Source organism: Natrix helvetica, assembly GCF_964273705.1.
Source record: "Natrix helvetica genome assembly, chromosome: 1".
Taxonomy (NCBI): Eukaryota; Metazoa; Chordata; class Lepidosauria; order Squamata; family Natricidae; genus Natrix; species Natrix helvetica.
The window spans coordinates 175,060,330-175,081,845 of NC_138548.1; the positions used below are offsets into that span (position 1 = coordinate 175,060,330).

At 40.1% G+C, this 21,516-nt stretch overlaps 1 protein-coding gene and 1 long non-coding RNA gene across 3 annotated transcripts in view; one reads left to right on the top strand and one right to left on the bottom strand.

The window, feature by feature from the left end:
* Window positions 1-3,207: 3,207 nt before the first annotated feature.
* Window positions 3,208-10,336, bottom strand: LOC309385017. The gene is made up of 3 exons (XR_014174145.1): window positions 10,199-10,336; window positions 5,396-5,472; window positions 3,208-3,576 (listed from the first exon to the last, which is right to left on the bottom strand). It is a non-coding gene; the product is annotated as an uncharacterized lncRNA (long non-coding RNA).
* NAB1 (NGFI-A binding protein 1) overlaps window positions 9,869-21,516 on the top strand; it is an 82,307-nt gene continuing 70,659 nt past the window's right edge. The window contains exons 1-2 of one of the 2 annotated variants that reach the window (XM_081939053.1): window positions 9,869-10,174; window positions 19,891-20,724. In XM_081939053.1, the coding sequence (XP_081795179.1) occupies window positions 19,906-20,724 (819 nt within the window). In that variant the 5' untranslated portion in view covers window positions 9,869-10,174; window positions 19,891-19,905. The remainder of the gene's footprint in view (window positions 10,175-19,890; window positions 20,725-21,516) is intronic. The other variant, XM_081939052.1, reaches the window with a different exon arrangement.

Consider the following 21,516-nt stretch of genomic DNA (forward strand, 5'->3'; position numbering starts at 1 on the left):
TTCCAACATTACCATTCTGAACAGTGATATCTTTTACACTACATGCATGTTCAGAAGTGAAGCCCATTGGATTCTAATGGGTTTTGTGTACACTATAGAAGAGGCGAGGATTTTCATGACATGCACAATTGCAGTCAAGATAAATCAGATAGCAGTCGTTTATGCCAGATCCAAAGGGGCAGGCAAGGTCAGAATGAGTGGGATTGTGTGGGAGAAGACTTTTGTTCCTAGGCATTCTCTTGATCTGATTAGTGCATCAGTTTTGCTGTTGGGAAACAGATCAAATCAATTTCCCAGCCTGGTTAACGTTTAACTTCAGCTTCCCAAATCCTTGGCCAATGCTAAGTAATAACTACAGACTATGGGAGCTAAAGCAGGGATGCGATGGCTCAGTGGCTAAGACACTGGGCTTGTCGATCAGAAAGGTGGCCAATTCGGCGGTTCTAATCCATAGCGCTGCATAACAGAGTGAGCTCCTGTTTCTTGTCCCAGCTTCTGCCAACCTAGCAGTTCGAAAGCACGTAAAAATGCAAGTAGAAAAATAGGGATCACCTTTGGTGGGGAGGTAACAGCATTCCATGCACCTTCGGCGTTTAGTCATGCTGGCCACATGACCATGGAAACATCTTTGGACAGCGCTGACTCTTTGGCTTTAAAACAGAGATAAGCACCACCACCCCCTAGAGTCGGGAACAACTAGTACATATGTGCAAGGGGAACCTTTACCTTTTTTATGGGAGCTAAATTCAACCAATATGAAGGGCACAAAATTGTGGAAGTCTGGAATAAATGATATCAATAATTTAAAATGACAAGTTATAAGAACGATATGGAAAAAGAGAATGTATGGGCTTATAAAAGAAATTGGTGAAATGTCTTAATATGTAGAAGGAATACACAAATAACCAAGAAAGTGAACTGCATAAATTTCCTATCTTGGATTTACAAAAGAGATTGTTAAAAGTTTTTAAAAATGTTGTGAAAAGGGACAAAGGAAAAAAGATGAAATTAATTGTGATTTGATTTGACATTATTTGACTAAAATCAAGTCTAAAAATCAAAACTGTTAAAAGTAAAAGAAAGGAATATAAAGTTTGTTTATTTGAACAAAGTTAAATATATATGTTATATTACCTCTAGTAATTCTTAGCAGTTTTTTGCTAGTCAGGACTAAAATGATGAGGTTTTACAGATTGCTTTATAATAAGAGATGTGCTGTGGAAGGAAGACCTCATTTGTTGCATTTTAACAAAAGGTGGTCAGTTATTAAAATTGTTTATACATGTTGTGAAGAAGGGTAAAGACGTCTATTTATTTTATTTTATTTTTCTTTACTATATTCTTTCTTTTCTATTTTTTCCTGCATCTTTTTTCATTTTTAGAGTTTTTTTTATTATAATTATAATGTATTCATATGTATTGGACCAAGGATTTAAATGCTGTCTTTTTTCCCAATCTTTTTTGTTTAAGAGATTTTAGCCCTTCTTTTCCCAGTCTTGAAGGTTGACAACCGTTCAGTGCCTAATACAACAGTTCTTTCTACACTTACCTTGACAGCTTCATTGCTTTTCATGTCTTCCTTTGTTGTTTCACTTCTGGGCCCTATTTAAAGGGTTGCTTTTTAATCTTTTCAGATCTTGTCTTCATTTTTCCCTTATGTGCTTTCCTAACCTCTAGCATCTCCTTCAGATGTCCTGTTCAGAAGTCTTTTCCAAATGAGGTGAGACACGAGTTCTTAGGGAGAGCCTATGGATGGTCTTTCACACAGGGGAACACTTTAGAAAGTCTTTCTTGGAATTACGTTTTAAATTTTAAAGGAAGGTTCTTCAATGAACTTATATATCTGCAATATGACCTTCTTTGTTTCTTATTTGGATTTAATTAAAACATGGATTGTGTGATTTCACTGTCAGGGGAAAAACACAATTATGTGCTACCATTTAATCTGTTGATATCACATTTTATTATTTTGTTCTTTTTATTTTATATACCCCCTTATTTTTATTCCTTTATTATTTTTATGAATAATTCAAAGTGGCGAACATATCCAACACACCTTCCTCCTCCTATTTTCCCCACAACAACCCTGTGATAGAGTTGGACTGAGAGACAGTGACTGGCCCAAAGTTACTCCGGTGGCTATCATGGCTAAAGTGGGGCTTGAACTCACGGTCTCCTGCTTTCTAGTCTGTGCCTTAACCACTAGATCAAACTGGCTGTCAGATTTCAGTCAAAAGCCTAGAAAACATGCTTTGCTCAACTTTATTAATATAGTTTAGTAAAAAATAAATTCAGAAAATCAAATGGTTTGTTTGGTACAAAAATTATCTATAAATAGAGGATGCTCGGAGCTTGGCTGTTTGCATGTAAATCAGTGCACTGATGTTGTTACCTAGTCAGGTAATGAAACGTCTGCAAACAAACAAACAAGCTCAGAAAGCACAAAACACAGTTCAACCCTAAGCTATATATATATATTCTCTTCTATTGTTCTATAAATCTAATGAGCTTTATATGCATTTTCTAGAGAATTTCCTGGTTATTTCTTTTTTTACTGTTCATCTTCTATTTTTAATCATTATAGAGGCTTCTTCATTAGGCTTCTTTCTTATTTAAAATGTATAGTAATAGTATGCATTGTTAATAATTATAATATTAATAATAGGCAATCTGACCCTGCCTCATACATTCTTTTAACATGAGATTTGAGTGAGCTCACTAAGGAAAGAAATATTGTGTCTGTCTGTCTCTCTGTCTGTGTGTGTGTGTGTGTGTGTGTGAGAGAGAGAGAGAGAGAGAGAGAGAGAGAGAGAGAGAGAGAGAGAGAGAGAGAGAGAGAGAGAGAGAGAGAGAGAACTATTGCTTCTAATGTACCACATTCAAACTCTCTTAAATTCTTTCTTCTAGTTGAACATACATTGCCATTAGCTATGCATAAAATAGAAGCAAATTGCTCTTTCGAATTATCTTGAATATCACAGAGATTAAGAGGTGACTAGGTAGATTCAAATATTCTTCTCCTACCTCTTGGAATCCTTCCCGTACTGCCTCTTTAAATATATTCAGCACAGCTTCGCTGCGGATTTTAGACATACATTTAAATTTTAAAAACAACTACAGCTACCAAAGGTATTTTGTTCCAGTTAAGGGGAGTTGTAGCAAAGTATGGAAACAAGCATAGGGAATGCAGGTATGTGGGATATAGGATAGCACATAGATGCCATTGCTATCTCCTCTCTTTCAAAACTTTGGCACATATGGCTGTTGTAGTGATGGGGAAGGAATCATCTTCCCTGGATTTGGGAGACCCAATTTAAGCTAAAGGTAGGACTTTGGGTATCCACATTCACTGCTCACAATTTGATGTTATTTGCCAAATACTGATTCCCCCCAATTAACCTCTAGCTTATGAACATTTAAGGAATCATCAGAATTTTAAAGAAATGTTTGGTGATGGAGAAGTATATACGGTATCTTGTTTCTTTTCAAATTTACAACATCTTCACAACAATTAGAAAATACCGGTGACTTTGTATATGACTCTCTATAATCATCTGCAGATGAAAATGACTGAATCTGGAAAATAGAAAAACGAAATGAAAATAAGCAAACCCTGAGTCTATATAGAAATGTGTTGAGCTTGCAGCCTAAAAATCAGCTAAACCTGACGGCAATGGGATCAAGCTCTTGCTCTTGCTAATAATTATAATCCTGGTGCATTCTTATAGTAAACTAAAATGCTTGAGAACCAACACGGCAGGAGCTAAATAACATCACTTAGAAATAGGAACACTATTTATTACCAGTGTGCTCACTTGAAGCAGAATCAATAATTTTTACTCTTTCAGGAAAAAGTATAACTTCCTCTCTCACAAGAAATAATACAATGAAAATTCAACATTATCCATGGCCTCCAGGCATCCAGGAAGGCTCGGTTGCAATAGAAAAGAGGAGAAATTGCATCTATGCAATTCTTGTGTCACAAAAAGAGAAAATAAACATATGCCCATCGGGTTATATATTATGGTTTTAAGGTTTTTTTACAGCATGGCTGGCTCACAGTTTAAGCCATAGGACAATCAACTTCCTCTGTGGTCAGAGTAACTCCACATTTTGAATACCCCTAGAAATAACAGATAAGCATTCCAATCTACATGCTTTCTGGTTTTTTAGAAATTCCAGCAAATTCTCTTCTTTCAGTTCAAAGTATCCTTAGATACTGTGTGGACTTGGGGTCATTCTCCACTTCCATTTAACTAAATCATACTCAGCATCATCTTTTTTTTTCTGTCATGGCCCCATGACAATGCCTTCATTATGATTGAGATGGACCTAAATCATCTGCAGCTGAGTTAGTTTAAAGCAGTGTTAATTAAACGGGGAAACTGGCCTGTTGCCAAGCCAAGTGCTAGCCCCTGACATGATGTTCATTTACAACAATGTCTCTGGGATCCACATTAGGATATGAGGACTTGTTTCACAACTTTGCTGAAAATGTACTCATCTGGCCAGAAAAAGTATTCTGGGCATGCGTCTGAGAAGTGTCAGATACAGATGTTATGAACAACTGTCAGATGTTCCTAATAATTTACAAATATCTTAGGCTCTTTATAGAACCATACAGAACCATTCAATTATTATTATTATTATTATTATTATTATTATTATTATTATTATTATTATTATTATTATTATTATTATTATTATTATTATTATTATTAATTGAATTTATAGACCACCCCCTCTCCCCGAAGGGACTCGGGGCGGTGTACAGACAGCAACTAAAAAACCATATACACAGTAAAAAATATTAAATACCCCTTAAAAACAAATTAAATATAACGCCTGTACAATAATAATAAAAATTAAAAAACAGCTTAAAAGGTCTACCCCTAGAAATTTAAAATACCGGCCAGAAGGATTGAAGATTAAAAACTACGGTTGGGCCAGGCCAGCTAATTGGAACAGGTGGGTCTTAAGTTTCTTGTGGAAGGAGCGGAGATCGGTGGTTGTTCTGATATCGGGGGGGGGGGGAGGTCATTCCAGAGGGTCGGGCCTATCAGAGAGAAGGCCCTACTCCTGGGCGCCGCCCGCTGGCATTGCCTAGTGGACGGCACCCAGAGGAGTCCCACTCTGTGAGAGCGAATCGGTCGCAGGGATGGGTGGGGTAGGATGCGAATCCCGCAGGTAACTAGGTCCTGTGCCATGGAGCGCTTTAAAGATGATAGTCAACACCTTGAAAATTGAAGGAACTATTCTAGTCTTTGAAATAGGGGTATCTCCATGGGGTCTGGAGGTGTGCAACAGTAGTCAGCAAAATGGTAGTCACACCAGGGGTAATCAAAGCAGGGTATCTTAAAAAGAGATGGAGCTTTGTTTGCTCATTTGCACTTACCATTTTGATGTTAACTCTCCGTGGACACTTCTGTCTTGAACTCCACAGGCTATAAATCCCTTTTGGGTAAGTTTTACCTGTAGGAAACAAATGGCATTCAATTGATTTCTCTTCTGGATCAATCCCATAGTAAACTGCCTTGAACACCAGTCTGACTTTTTATAAAGCCCTTTCAGTTTATGGGGCAGGTGTAAGTGCAGTAGAACTGAGAATTGCCCAACATAAACCCCTTCGTTATTCATTGCATTTTGTGATGTACGCTGGGTGGAAACTAGGAAGGAAGAGTACCAAGAAATATTAGGAGAGTAGACTAGACTGGGAAAGCAGAATAAGACCCCGGGGAAAAGCACGTCTATATTATTGCCAAGACTTCAACTTGACTAAAAGAGACTGGAAACTATGAATAGCAGCCAACCAGTTTCCAACATATGCCAAGGCTTATGTTGTTTCATATGATGTTGCTTGGAAAGAGAATCTGGCATTGCAGGATTAAAAATACTGGAAAAAACTTGCTAGGAGTTTCATGGTGATGAAAGACATTAAGGCAAGGAAAAAGAAAACTTCGGACATTTTTTTTAAAAAATCAAGAGGGAAAATGAAGATGAAATTCAAGTACAGCAAGTGTTCTCCTTAAAAGCATTACAATGTTTTAAAATAAAGTATAGCCACAATTAACAAGACCACCAATCCTCTCGGTATTTCTTTGATGCTGCCAAAATCAGCATCCAGAAGACAAGAAAAATGCAATTGTTTGTAGTGTAATATTTCTCTAGAAATATTAAAACGTACAGCTGTACTTCAGAGAGCTTTAAAGAACAGATTACATAATTACCCCTATCCTCTTTAAAATTTACTACTCACTCTTTTGGTCAGTGATAATTATTAAGAAAATTGTTCCTGGGAAAAGGAGTAACAGGGAGACAGGAGGAGTCAGGTTACTCTTGCAGAATATGCGCTGGGTATGGGTGTTCTGGTGGTAGACCTTTTGGTCTCAACGCTACATCTCTATCAGTAGACCTCTGAGGACCTGAGTTCTTGGCTGTTGCTGTTGAATGCCAGTTCAGTCAGTAATAAAGCTGTCCTCATCCATTTGATCAGGGGGGAAAAGGCGACCTGACACCTGAAGCTTGGCTGGACTTGGAGAGGGATATTTCTTGCCTAGTTCTTCTCTAGGAGACATTTCCCTCCAGGAACTATGCCTATGCGGTGGGTGTGGCATCAACCATGTTCTCTGAGTGATCATGATGATTCTTCCAGAAGCTATTCCACAGATTGTCAGGTGCAAGACCCTGCTTGCTAAGCTGGGCTCTAGGGTAAAGTGGGGATTGCTGCCAATGTACAAACCCTCCAGGCTGGAATTTCCCTCCTTGGGGTGCAAGGTCTGAGGAAACGTGAATGTTCATGGCCACCATCACAACCATGAACTTGTCTCAGGTCATCCAAAGCCTGATCTAGGTGTGAGAGTAGTGGTAATGTGATCTACAATTGGGAGAGACTTTGTCCTATCATGGTCAGATGACTCCCTGGCGGCACTCTAGTTCTCTGATGCTGCCCTTTACTGCAGGGAGGTCAGACTCATCAAACTGGCCAAGATGACCAACAGACCTAATTGGGTTCCAGAGGGAACTTGGGGTTGTTCCCAAGCGTCTGCTATCTAGTTCAGCTGAAGGCTTGATGGCCACCTGCAATGAATGGGCGCTAGGGCTTTGGAATGGATCCGTGGGTGGTCAAGAAAAACAAACAAGCAAACAAATAAATCCACTCTTTGCTAAGTGCTGTCATCTACCGTGACACAACTCTATCAGACAATATTCAGGAAATTGCCAATTGATTTCACTATGACTGTTGCAACAATTTATGTAAAGTAGAACCTCTGGTCACAACCATAATTTGTTCCGTAACTTTGGTCGCAAACCAATTTGGTCATGACCCGAATCTAATTTTGGAAATTTTGTGCTTACAAAAAAAAAAAAAAAAAAAAAAGGCACTGAAGGGAAATTGGCCCCGAAAAAAATATGTGCATTTTTTGGTCAGAACCCGATTTGGTCGTGGTCAGAAGTGTTCATGACCAGAGATTCTGCTGTATATGGATTGGAACAGTCTCAATGGAATCAAATAAAATCATTTGGAAAAACAGTGAGACTCAGCAGGTCCACCTGAACAGGAGTTTTGTTAATGGACTCATTGTTTCATGGCGTGCTCTATAAATGACAGGTTATATTAATTTTTGGAATATATTTGCCATTATTCCATTTCAAACCAAGTTAATGAAAATCATCATTTTCTCTCTTTTCAAAAGGAATGTTTTTTCAGATGTTGCAACTTTACTGTCCCATAAACATTTCTGTTTTAATTGGAAGGTGGTGGCTTTATGACTTTATGCCAGAATAATAAGACAGAATATTCAGAAACAAAATTAGAAAGAGCTGAAAGAAGCAACTAGTTAAAAAAAGAAACTGAAAGCTGGACAAATAACTGAAAAATACAATGCAGAAACAACAATGTTGAAAAGACCACATAATATATTATCTGGGGTTAATATAAGCACAAAACCTTTTGTCTGTTGCTAGAATCTGTGCAACTTGTATAATTAGGCATGTGCTACAAATGTATGCATTGTTGGATAAAGTGTTTGAATTCTTTACCTGAAAGCATTCATAAGACAAGAAGCGGAGGGATAAAGGGGAAACAAAGAAGGAACTGCAATTCTCTACTCGTTTTAGGTCAGCGGCCCCCAACCTTTTGGGCACCAGGGACCAGTTCCATGGAGAGAGGGTTTTCCGTGGACTGGAGGGGTGTATGGTTTCTTGTGCTGCCTGCATCGCTGGATGGAGTTTCTCTTGTTCGCGAGGCACAGTTTCTGGCATGCCGTGGATCACTGCCAGGGGTTGTGTACCCGTTTTAGGCAAGAATTAAGAATTCACCTTTGAACAGCCCTGGATAGGACTCCTCAAATAAATCACCTTTGTATGTCTATTTTCTGGGAATAAATACTACTGACATTTATTATTTGCATGAACATATTACATCTTAACTAACTTGCAGAGACACAAATGCTCAGAATAGTGGCAACTAAGATCTTTAAGAAGAATTCAATACATATGAAGGCCAAGCCAGTGGGCAGTCGATCAAGGAAAGCCCTTGGAAACAATTTCTATGACTTTTCTATGACTACAGAAAAGAAGCAATTGAATACAGATCTGCTCATTGGAAGAACCCAACAAAGAATCAAAACTTGAAAGAAAAGGAAAAAAGTGACACCCCCCCCAAAAAAAAAACCACCAGGGAGTTGGTTAAGATCAGGAGTGTTAAAGAAAGAAACTGCAGGCTTTATTTTAGCAGGTCAAGAACAAGCTTTGCCAACTAATTACATAAAAGTGAAAATTCAACATGTAACGAATAGCAAATGTCAACTTTATGGTAAAAAGGATAAAACAACTGACCATTTGATCAGTGGCTGCAGCAAAATTTCACCAACTGAATTCAAGCAGCATTATGACTAAGTTGCCAGAATTCTTCATTGAAAACTTTGCCTGAGGTTTGAATCTAAAAATGTAGTAAAACTACTGGGACCATCAAGTAGAGTAGGTTTTGGATAATGAGTGGGTAAAGATCTTATGGGACTTTAAGCTCCACATAGGCATCTTATTCATAACAGGTCTCATAGCAGTTATTGAAATGAAGAATGCCTGGTTCATTGACAATGGTCTTCCAGGTGACGCTAGGATAGATGAAAAAATAATTGGAAAAAATGATGAACTACCAGATTGAAGTTGAACACTTATGGAAAAAGAAATCCGTTGTTATGAGAGCAATTGATATTTGGACACCCTAATTTTACACACACAAAAACACCTTGCTTGAAACTGCTTAGATTCTTAGGCGGTACCTTAATAATAATTCTTAGGCCCTTGAATTATTTCCACCAGTCTTAGATTGAGAATCTAACTATAGAAGATTACCCACCCAAAATAATAATAGCCCTGAAAATAAACCCCATTAGGAAGCTGCGGTTCTGCAGGGACGGTGACTCAACACGGGCATCCAAGCATGGCCAAACTTTAAAACCGTCCCCCTGATGAATGAGACCCCTCCCCTTCTACATCTCCCACAGGGAAGAGGAGCCCACGCCACTGCCACTCCCCAGAAGCTGGGCGTCCTTTCAATGTCCTCACTGCTCCCCTGAAGTAAAGCCACCCAGCCGCTTAGGGGCTGGCACCTGGCCGCCGCTGCGTCCTCACTGGCGCGCCTCTGGGGCCGCCTCTCCCTTGCTCGGCTGCCAAGCGCTTCCTTCGAGGCGGTTTTTGCCTTCTGTTCCAGGCAGGGGCCGCCGAGCCAGGAGGAGCAGCCGCCGCCCCCGCGCTGCCCACGCCAGGATCTGCGTCACGCGGCCGCGAGTGGGAGGGAGGAGCAGGAGCAGGCGGGGAGCAAGAACGGAATCTCCCCATGTGACGGCGCGCGGGAGGGGGCCGTGGATGCGCAGGCAGAGGAGAAGGAAAGGAGGCGGCGGTGGCGGCAGCGGTGGAGGAGGCGGAGGCTGCTGCTTCTGCTCCCGCCGCCGCCAGAGCGGCAGCCATTCCCGCGCTACGGGCTTGCGGGTCAGAGCGAAGCCTGAGAGGCGGCGGAAACAACACACCCACTGATGGAAAGGGAAAAGCTTGGCCGCAGGCGAGGGGGACTTCGGCCGTAACTTCAGACCAACAGCATCCTCGGCCGGGACAAGAGCCGGACGGTCAGACAGGAACAGTGGCGGCGGCTGCGAGGACGTCCTGGAGACAAGTAAGGAAGGACTTGGACTCTCACCTGGTGCTTGGCGATCGCCCGGGAGTTTCCAGGCGGAGCGGCGGCTTCGCTTCGCTCCAACTCCGAAGGCGTGGGGCGGCGCAGTCCAAAAGCTCCGCGGCGGCGCACCCTTTGGCGCCGCGTGCGCTTTTCTCGCTCGCTTGATCGTTGCCTTCGCGCGACTTTCCGAGGCTCCGGCGCCCGCTAAACACAGAATGCGTTGCGGGTCGCTGCGTGTGCGGGAGGTTTCGGCTGGCATCTTTCGAAACGAGCATTGCAGGACCGGGGGGCGGTGGGGAGCTCTTTTAAGCCAAACTGCGTCCAGTCGTTGCAAGTTGCTGGGAGTAGTGAAATTGCCCCCAGTGGGTTTAATAATGATATACTCCGGAAGAAATAGCATGAAAATCGCAGGTCTCGTTTTTCATGGTTTTTCAGCCGCGATCCTTACTTTTATGCTAAGCATCATGTTGATCGCTGGAGTAGGTGTGTGTGTGCTTCGGGTTTCTAAACTGAAACGGGTTGTCTTTAATTCGGCGTCTCCTCCTGCAGCCCGATTTGCGCGGCTTGCAAACTTGCGCGCACGCTTCTTAACTCGCCCCGAAAGTCAACGTCCGGTTAAAAAAATGCGCGAACCAGCTTGGGCGGCAGGTGGGACGAAGCCTTTCTAGATGAAACCTGGACGGGCAGCATGCACAGGTAACATCCGTGCGAGTTTCTTTGAGCCGTGCTCTCGTATTTATCAGAAGCGAAACTGATGGGGACAGCGGCCTGTCTGAAACGGGGCCGCAATTCCTCTGCGCATTTACCTGGGAGCAAATAACAGGGAGGCTAAGTGGGTGAATTAATTTAATTCCTTCTAAATTAAATAGGTGTATTAGGCAGAGTTGCGTTTGTAAGAGGAGGGAGGGGGAGAAAGGGCGAACGGAATATAGAAGCGCCCTGCCTCTTTCTCGCCTAGCAGGCTGTTTGCACCACTCCGGCGCTGCAGTCGGTTCCTGCCGCTGTAGATTGCCGGAAGGAGAGCGGGGATGCGTGTGTGGGTGGGTGGCGTGTGGATAATTCCCAGAGAAATCCAATGCAAAAAGAAGGGGAAAAAAGGGTGAGGGCGTGGGCGGAAAGTACTGAAACATCCTTGCATTGTCTTCACTAAAAGTTGGGAGAGATGGTATACAACCCAAACATTGCAAAAGAAGGAACGCTTTTACCACATTATGTAAATAGTATAGATACGGATGTGCTTGTCTGTGATCGCAATAAACATTTGACTTGATATGGATAGCTAACCTTAGTTAGTTGCCGATCGGGTTAACATTTGTTTGAATAAGCTTTGAACATCTTCAGAATTAGGAAACTTACCTTTGGTGTACATTTTTATATATTTAAACTTGGGGTGGGGATTGCTTTTGAGGCTATCTTCCCAATATATATATATTTTGAAGAACATCTTTAATTCAGTTTTAAAACTTCAGTTCCACTATCAGTATGGTACTCAGACATGTTTCAAAATGCGTTCTTGAGAAAATTCTGATTTATACCCCTCCCCCTCCCTGAAGTGTCTGGGGACATAGCACAACTAAAAGTGTGAGAGAAAATGATATACACAGTTCAGCTTTTCAATTTAGGAGGTCTTATTTACAGTATTTGAATACTTTGAGTATTTGAAATATTTAAGATAGGGACTCTTGGATATATTACCAAATTACATCCATAGTTGAGGTAATTGGTAGGTAATGGATATTTGAGCTGTATCTAAGTGCACATTCAGGCATAAATATAGAAAGATTATTACTGTATTCTGCCACAAAAATAATATTGCAAAAATGTGCAGTACACAAAAAATATAATGCAAACTTGGTAGACAGTTGAAACTGTATCATTAATTTTAAAGATCTCTGTAGAATTGTCAGTAAATCTTAAAATTGCTTCATCCTCTCTTCATATTGATTTCATTTGTTGAAAGAATCTTATTTTCGTGCTGAGTAGCTTGCTAGTTTGTGGGGAGGAGGAACACTGGTGGAACCCAGGTCTAAATACTGTGTTTCCCCGAAAATAAGACAGGATCTTATTCCCCGCCCCCCACCTGAAATAAGCACTTGGCCTTAGAGAGAGAGAATGAGAATGAATGGATGAAGATATCACTCTGACCCCTGCATTTGGAAATAAATTTGATTGGTTTTAAGGTAAAGGTTCCCCTCGCACATATGTGCTAGTCGTTCCTGACTCTAGGGGGCGGTGCTCATCTCCGTTTCAAAGCCGAAGAGCCAGCGCTGTCCGAAGATGTCTCCATGGTCATGTGGCTGGCATGATTAAATGCTGAAGGCGAATGAAGCACTGTTACCTTCCCACCAAAGTGGTTCCTATTTTTCTACTTGCCTTTTTTTGTGCTTTCAAACTGCTAGGTTGGCAGAAGCTGGGACAAGTAATGGGAGCTCACTCCATTATGCGTTCTAGGGATTTGAACTGCCGAATTGTCAACCTTTCTAATTGACAAGCTCAGCGTCTTAGCCACTGAGCCACCATGTCCTTTAATTGATTTTAGTATTGTGTTTATAAGTTTAGAGGAAAAATATGCACACTGTTCTTTACATCTTGAGGCTGAATGAAAGGGCATGAGTTTAGCAATAAGATATCAGTGTCATATAAAACTGATTCTTGTCCGTTTTGGGGCCAAAAGCCCTTAACATTAATAGCCATCCACTTGGAATATTTAATACAAAAATATGAGGCTGCTGAAAGGTTGTTAAAATATGTTGCTACTAACTATTGTGGAAAATAAACAACTGTCCAAAGCAGTCGCTTTAAAGAGACCTTTTGGAGACATGTACTTGCTGAAATCAATATTTTTGGAAAGTTATCTTGGGAGATAATTACTCCTTTAATAAAGGTGAGAGGTTCTGAGCTTGTGCCAGGGTAGTAAAGCTAAATGGCTGTGGGGAAATATTACTGTACTATTCCTTCTGAAATAGGTTCAGCTCATTTTATGGAGAAATTATTCATTTGTATAAAACCTCATTGATATTAGATTGGGAATGCAGTCGGCTAGTAGGATTATTCATTATTAAAGCTTGGAATTTGGTCCCATTTCTGTGGTAGAACCAAGAAATATTTATTGGCATTTGATACCTCTTGGTATCAAGTGGAATCTTTCCATAGCAGTCCTATATTAAACGTTTGCTTTCTAAAGAAAAATCTGTGTCACTTAAGCTATTGCTGTTAAGTTTTGCTTGTTATCTTCCATTTAACTTAAGTTTCCTAACTAAGGGAGGGGGAGAAGTGAGCCAAATTAAAATGGAAATGAACTTGTCATTTGTCAACCAACACCTGTACAGATCTGGGGGGAAGGATGAGGGGGGGATACAAACCTTTTATCTGTTTTGTTTCCTTTCCTTTCCCTCTGTCCTCAGTCATTCCTATTACAGATGAATCAGAGGAAAAGCTGATCTGAAACATCTTAACGATGCAAAGATTTGCTGCTGGAACACATTGAAGACTGATGCTTTTATGTTAGCTTCTTTTTGTGGAGTTTGGGGTCAGGCTTTACCTTTTGAAAGGAAAAAAAAGCCCTTTTAGTGGTATTTTCTTTCTGAACTTTGATGGCAAATTTTCTAGCATTTCAAACAGCATCTCTTACCACCATGAAAGACTTAGAAGGCTGATTAATGTACGTTCATCCCACTGTTAGCAACCCACACCAAAAGTTCTCCTCAATAATTCGCCCACATGAGCCACATCGCAGCAGAAACGCCTCCTCCCTCCAATTTTCACACACAACATGCAAGCACCTTTATTTCCCACAGTCATCTTTGGCTGAAAGAATTATTATTATCTTTAAAAATGGCCATGCTAGAGGTCTTGAGAAAGGATTGATGGGAGGATCTCTTCTTTTCATTTGATAACACCAAGTGTTTCTACCACTATTGGTTAGATAGCCCCTACCTGTCTTTTTGCAATCATCTACAGAACCGTTCCAATTTAACTCTTTAACTTTGGAATAGCCACTTTTAGGACAGTACTATCAAAATGTTACTGTGACATGTGTGTTATTTTGTTTTATTAATATTTGTCTTGTAAGGTAGTTTAGAAGCATCTGATTGATTTTTGCACTTGACAGTCTAATTTAGACTAATTATTTCAGATTTTTTGCTCCTAACCTTATTTTTGCTGTTGCCTCTCAAAATCAGTAGAAAGACAACAAAATTAACAGCAAAATGGAAATCATAAAAAGGTCATACAAATTGGGCAGAAGTGGAGCCTGGTATGTATCTTTTCATCTGGAGGAAACGATCTACTCAAAATATCTCAAAGACTTGTTCCTCTCCCTCCCGCTCTCTCTCTCTCTCAGAGTGAGAGGGTTTTTTTTTCAAAAGGCTGATTTGACAGGATAAGCATGCATGTAGCAGAGTTTACCACTTAGTCTCTAAGGGTTCAAGCATTTTTTTAAAAGGTGGGTTACAGGAGCATAAAATGGTACTTGAGGTCCTGTGAGTGTATAATTGATAAAACAGGTGGTTCCCCTCCCCTCCATTCTTATGACTCAGAGAATGTTCAGACGAGCTGCAAGGGCAAGTTTTTATTTATGCCCCTCTTGTGTTACAGCTTTTCCTGGATCCATCCTACCTTTATTCTACAATACTATCTTAAATGGGGAAGCTGGGAGTGGAGACATTTGCATGTGGTCCATTATTAGGAATTTGGGGGTCTGTATAAAGGTTTTTAGTGTCAGGCAAAATCTTTATGCCTGGAAGTTTAAATGTAATTGCCTTCTTTTCAATCAGCAGAAACTGTTCAGCATCAGGGCAGCAGCTAAAGATAGGAGTCTGTTGCTCTTTTGAAAGTGCTTTTTCCCTTCATGCAGAAATGTGTGAAAAGAATTTGGATGACAGCTAATTCACACATACATGTAAGATACTTGATTGTTGATTATCAGTGAATCCTGTCATTGTCTTTGGTTGACAGGCGTTGCTCTTGAGATGAAAGTCTGCTAAGCTGGTATAGATGTAGGTTTCTTTCCAGCACTTTGCAGTTTAGAACACAACTGTAGAATAACACTTAGGTTCGAATAATGACTGCTTTTGTGCTTCTGAGCAGGCAATGAGTGGTTTCACCATGGGGTTTCCACTGTCAGCCCTATATCTGACAAAGATGACGCCATGCACAATCTTCAATGCAGCTATCAATAGTTATGCGAGGCGTCGTGGCATAGCTTCTTCCTTTGTGTTTTGGGAGTTCTATCTGCTCTGAGTCAGCCAATGGTAGAGATTTGGTTCCCAGGTCCTGGCGTGGCACAGCTTGACATTCTTGGAGTCATCCCCCCCGCACATTATTATATATCTTCTTCTTTTTCCATCAAGAAACTTTGGGGCGAATCACAAAGGTAGGCTGTGTAGTCATGAAATGAGGTAAATGATTACTTGATGTGTTAAATGTGGGCCCTTAGTGGTTAATCATATTTTCCAAGGGCATCTGATCAATTCTTTCCCCTATTTAAAATTCTGAATTAGAACAACAGCTTAGCTTCGAATTTATTTGACCAAAAATGTATTGCTAAAAAATTGCTGCTTAGCCTTGTTATACATACTGAAGGTAGGCCTGAATCTAGAAAAGACAGAATAGCAACTCTACTATGCATGTGATCCTTGCAGTGCAATAGCCACAGTTATCATGAGGCCCACAACACACCTCTGTTGTATCTGCTGGACTCCCAAATTAGTAGAAATTAATCTTAAAGTAAGAACTTATTTCAAATCCAGGCAGCCCTGATTTAATGTCTATTTATTCAGTACTGTAGTTTGACCATCACAGTGTCCCCGTGATCATGTCCTGTGATTCTGATCTCGATGTGAGCTGTAGCTACGTGATCATAATTTTTGGCACTCCCTGCTAATTTCTCACAAGCAACATCCATGGGGAAGCCTGCAGAAAGTTTGAAGTCCCAGTCGCATGCAGTCCTTGCTTAACTACGTGTGTGGTCCTCACTTAACGTTGGCAACCAGAGACTGCTGGAACTGCCATTGCTAAGCAGTGCGGTCACGTCACGTTACAATTGCATTGCTTAGAGTGGCAATTCCAGTCCCAGTTGCCATCACAAATCAAATACTACCTAAACTCCAAATTTATGAGACGAGCAAAAGTGGTTTGATTTTTTTTTTTAAAAAAAACTCGCTATCTTTCAAAACCTTCATCTATTAATTAGAATGATTAGGGGCTGAGATCAGTTAGAGTTGAGCAGTCTGGCTTAGTGATTGAGATAACTGGTTTGGGACTGGGACAATACTTGAGCATGCTACTTCACTAGATATTGTTGACTCAGTCACTCTCTCAGCCAACCTATGTCAGAGCACTGTGAGTATGAGGCTAATTGAGAGGACTTGGAGTTCCAATAAGAAATGCAAATTAGAATTGTAATTTTAAAAAGGAATTAAATAAAGATGATATTTGGTTTACGCTCTGGATCAAATTTAGCACAGTGATAGAGTTAGCCCTCAAGTTACGAACACAATTGAGCCCAAAATTTCTGTTGCTACATGAGGAATTTGTTAAGTAAGTTGTATCCTATTTCCCCCCCCCACACCTTTCTTGCTACAATTGTTAAATGAATCTGCAGTTATTAAGTTAGTAACATGGTTGCTAATGGTTAAGTAACTCTGGCTTCCCCATTGACTTTGCTTGTCAGAAGGTCACAAAAAGTGATTGCATGAGCATAGGACACTGCAGCCATCAGAAATATGAGTCAGTGGCCAAGCACTTGAATTTTTAACATGTGACCGTGGGGATGCTGCAACAGTTGTGAATGTGAAAAATTACAGTTTCTGTGCTGTTGTAACTACGAGCTGTCATTAAACAAACTGTTGTAAGTCGAGAACTTCCTGTATCTTTGATCAGAAAATCCTAAATTTGCTTTAGTTTGAGAAACACCATTCAGTCTACGTAGAATTTGAATACTCATGTAGGTTTATAAATTTAATCGTTTTCAAAGTTCTATTGATTTCAGAGAAAAATTACAGATGCTTAAATTTCTCTCATTTGCACTATTTTTTCTTCTGAACCTAAATAATCTACCGTTTCACACACATTATTGATTGTCAGCAATAGCAAAAAGCCAGAATATTCCTCTAATTTACTCACTTCTTCAGTAGTTTCCAGTCTTTATAAAACCTTCAGCCAAGAGATACATACAGATATAGTTGCACACTTTTAAGAATAGATCTGCAAAAAGCCAATTTTTTTCTTCTGTAGTTGGGTTTGTCTTGTATAAAGAAAGAACAGAATCAAATAGGAACAGAGGGTGATGTTGCATTAAGTCTGATGTAAATGGCCTTAGGTTTAACCAGATTTTAGCCTCCACCGTAATTCATATTTGTAAAGTAGGATCTATGAATGTGGATGACAGTTCTTCTTTTCAGCACTAGAACATATGTAATTTCGATCCATTTTAAAAGAATGTCTGCACAAAGCTAAATTTGCTTTAATGATAAAGTTCTCCAGGTTATATATTTAATACTATGTACTATTAATAAAAGTCCTCTCTATTAGATTATTTTTTTTTACAAAATGCAGGGATGAGAGTTAGATTGAAAATATATTATTTGCTCTTTCATAATCTGAGCAGTTCCCCTCTGTGTTTAAAATCATACAATCGAATGCATATTAAAACTTAGTTAGCGTTATGCATTGCTCACCTCAGAGCCTATTTAATTAAATGGAATTTGTTACCAGATTAAAGCCTTATTTTTATATGTAGAGATTTATATATGTTTAGATTTAATCTAGCAGGATTTAATTTTTGTCATGTGACACTTAGACCTATGCTCTTAATCCATCAGACACAAGTTGAATCTGGTTTTAATGTCTTATAAATTTATTTGGTTTCATTAACTTTTGTACGGGTTTTGAAGTCTCTTGGAATTCTTCATTTTCTGTATTTAGATGAGTCCTTATTTAATTAGCTGATTAGGAGAAATAGATGGGAAAAAGGTAATGTTTTACAACTGTTTCTCTTCACTTTATAAAATAATAATTTTTTATTCTTCAATTTTCACCTCTTTTCTTATCTCTAAGTGGTAACATGTTTATAGGGGAAAGTACTTGAAGTAATGGTTCACTGTGGCATACAGAACTGTAGGTATGCAAGCAAAACACTTATCACTACTAACTAGAGGGATTGAGCATTTTTTAATTTATTTATGTTTATAACATACTTCATTTTTCGGAGTATAAGACGCACCAAGATTTTGAAGAGGCAAATTAAAAAAAGGTTTTTGCACTCTGCAGACCTCCCAAAAATGGCCTGTTTTTTGTGAGAATGGGCCAGTTTTTTGTCAGAAAAAGGGCGTGCATAGCCTTTAGGAGGCACATAGAGTGCTCTGAGGGGGGGAATTGAGCAAACAATGGTCCATTTTCTGCTCATTTCTGTCCTCCCCCCAGCACCCAGGAAAGCCTCCTGAAGGCTATGCATGGCCATTTTGAAGGAGACGGGGTTTCGGGAGGCCAAAAATGCTGTATTCAGTGTATAAGACGCATCCAGATTTTCAGCCTCTTTTTTGAGGGAAAAAGGTGCGTCTTATACTCTGAAAAATACGGTATCTGTCTCCTTCATAAACGCAGTTTAAATAAATTTTTTCAAACATTGGCTACAGGTACTGGAATAGCTTTTTGGAAAGCTGGAATTAATATTTGGAGATTATTGAGAATTCTTTTTTGCAGTGTTTTTATATAGCTATAAACTAGTGGAGCTGTATCATTCCGGTACAGTATGATACTGTATTATGCTTTGTAATGCATAATTGCATTGAAGATATAGTGAATGGAAGGGAAAGATCCTTTTGGCTTCTACAATCTTTTTTTATTTAATTTATAGATCGTATTTGTATAGCTGTCTATCTCATAGAACGTGACTCTGAGCAGCATACAATAAAACCATAAAATAATACTAAAGCAATGCCATTAAAGTATTAATGTTATTATTAACATCAATAATAGCAAACTCTAAGGCTAAGCGAAAGTGTTAGATATTATGAACAGTGGAGTCATCTTAGGAGATCACAATAGGCCTTGAAGTTACAGTTTACACGTTACTTTTACCTAATGTAATTTGGTAAGTTATTTATATTTTACAAATAATAGATCAGAGGTACAAGTGGGGGAAAAACCCTCTATGTCCCAGTCTAAGAGCTGTCCTTTTCTTTATATTTAGGGGCCATACCTATTGTTAGATATTAGGGCTGTGAAAATCCTTTGAAAGAGTTGCTTTGCGATGCACTGATTCTCTTTTTGAATCAGTAAAACAGTTATGTCATTTTCAAGGTTTGTGTGATTGTTTCATAAGCTACTGTTAGCTGGTTCTGCGGGTTGGTAAATATATAGCCACTAGATGAACAAGCATGCAAATAAAATCTCAGAACAATTTATGAAGTGGTTGCAGGAGTCTGCAGAAAGACAAATCTGCTTTAATGAGACGCTTCACCATTTTTGAAAGACTTTTACTTGCTTTATCTTGTTTTTCTTATAACTGCTCTGTTAAGTAGTCCCTCCATAGATGAAATATGGAGACATCAATTTGCCAAATACTACTTGGTCAGTTCAACACAACTTTAACCAACTTTAATCCTATCCTCCTTCTGCTATGCCCTCCCATAAGGAATGCATTTACATTGAATAAAAAAGCCTATCTGGAAATTGGTATTAATTTGATTGTTCTTCTGCTTTTTTTGCAGGGCATTGGGTCAACAATGGCCACAGCTTTGCCCAGAACCCTTGGTGAATTGCAGCTTTATCGCATCCTGCAGAAAGCCAATCTCTTGTTCTACTTTGATGCCTTCATTCAGCAGGGAGGGGATGACGTTCAGCAGTTGTGTGAGGCAGGTGAAGAAGAGTTCCTTGAGATCATGGCCTTGGTTGGCATGGCTAGCAAACCTCTTCATGTCCGAAGGCTGCAGAAAGCTTTGAGAGACTGGGTCACAAATCCAGGCCTTTTTAACCAGCCTCTCACTTCCTTACCGGTCAGTAGCATTCCAATATATAAGCTACCGGAAGGATCACCAACGTGGCTGGGAATATCTTGCAATAGTTATGAACGGAATAATAGTACCCGGGAGCCTCATGTGAAGATTCCAAAATGTGCCGCCACAACCTGTGTTCAGAGTGTGAGTCCTGGCAAATCTGATGGAGTGGGCAATTTAGTGCCGCCAAACAGTAGCGAGCAGAGACTCTGGCAAGGACACCATGGAACCGAGAGCGAGCACAGCCTTTCCCCCGCTGACATTGGTTCTCCACCCTCACCAAAGGATAACACAGAGACTTTGGATGCAGCTGCAGCTCTGTCAGTCACTGAGTGCGTGGAACGCATGGCTTCCACTCTCCCCAAAAGTGACTTGAATGAAGTTAAAGAAATGCTGAAAATCAATAAAAAACTGGCTAAGATGGTTGGTCATATCTTTGAAATGAATGATGAGGACCCTCACAAAGAAGAAGAGATTAGAAAGTACAGTGCAATATATGGCAGGTTTGACTCGAAGAGAAAAGATGGCAAACATCTCACCCTTCATGAGGTAAATTGGGGACTAATATTCTCTGCTAGCTTTTTTTCAAAATCTTAAGGGTTTTTTTCACCACCACCACCCACAAATCAAATTTGCTAGGGCCGTGATGGCAAACCTATGGCGTGTATGCCAGAGGCGGCACACAGAGCCTTCCCTGTGGGCACGCGCACCGTTGCCAGCTGCTCTTCTAGTTTCGGTACGCGCATATGCACTGGCCGGCTGGTCTTTGTAGGCGCCGGAAAATGGCCTGAAAACAGCCCGAAAAATGGCCCCAAACCAGGCATGCATGTGATGGCCAGCTGGTCTTCAGGTTTACAGTTCTCTGGCGTGCACACATGCATGCATATGCACGCACATTCCGGTTTGGGCACTCAGTGCCAAAAAGGTTCACCATCACTGTGCTAGGGGAACATCGATACTAATCAGAATTTTATAGACAGGAAGCACTTTTATTAAATTATTTTTATAGAAGTATTGTAAAATATTTGTAATGAAATGTAATACATTAGGTCCTTTTGTGGAGGACACATTAAAGGAAATAGTAATTGAAATGAAAATTGATTGTTCACATTTAGATTATTTTAAATACCTTCCTTGAAAGCACGAGTGTCAAACTCACGGCGTCATATTGCCGTCACGTAACATATCGTGACGTTTCTTCGTGGAGCTGCGGTTGGTGTGACCTGCGCGTGATGAATCCAGCCCATGGGCTGCCATTTTGACACCCCTGCTTTAAAGAGATTTTAATATAAGGAGCTTGATTAGTAATTATCTGTTTTCAAGGTGTGCCCTGAAATTAGG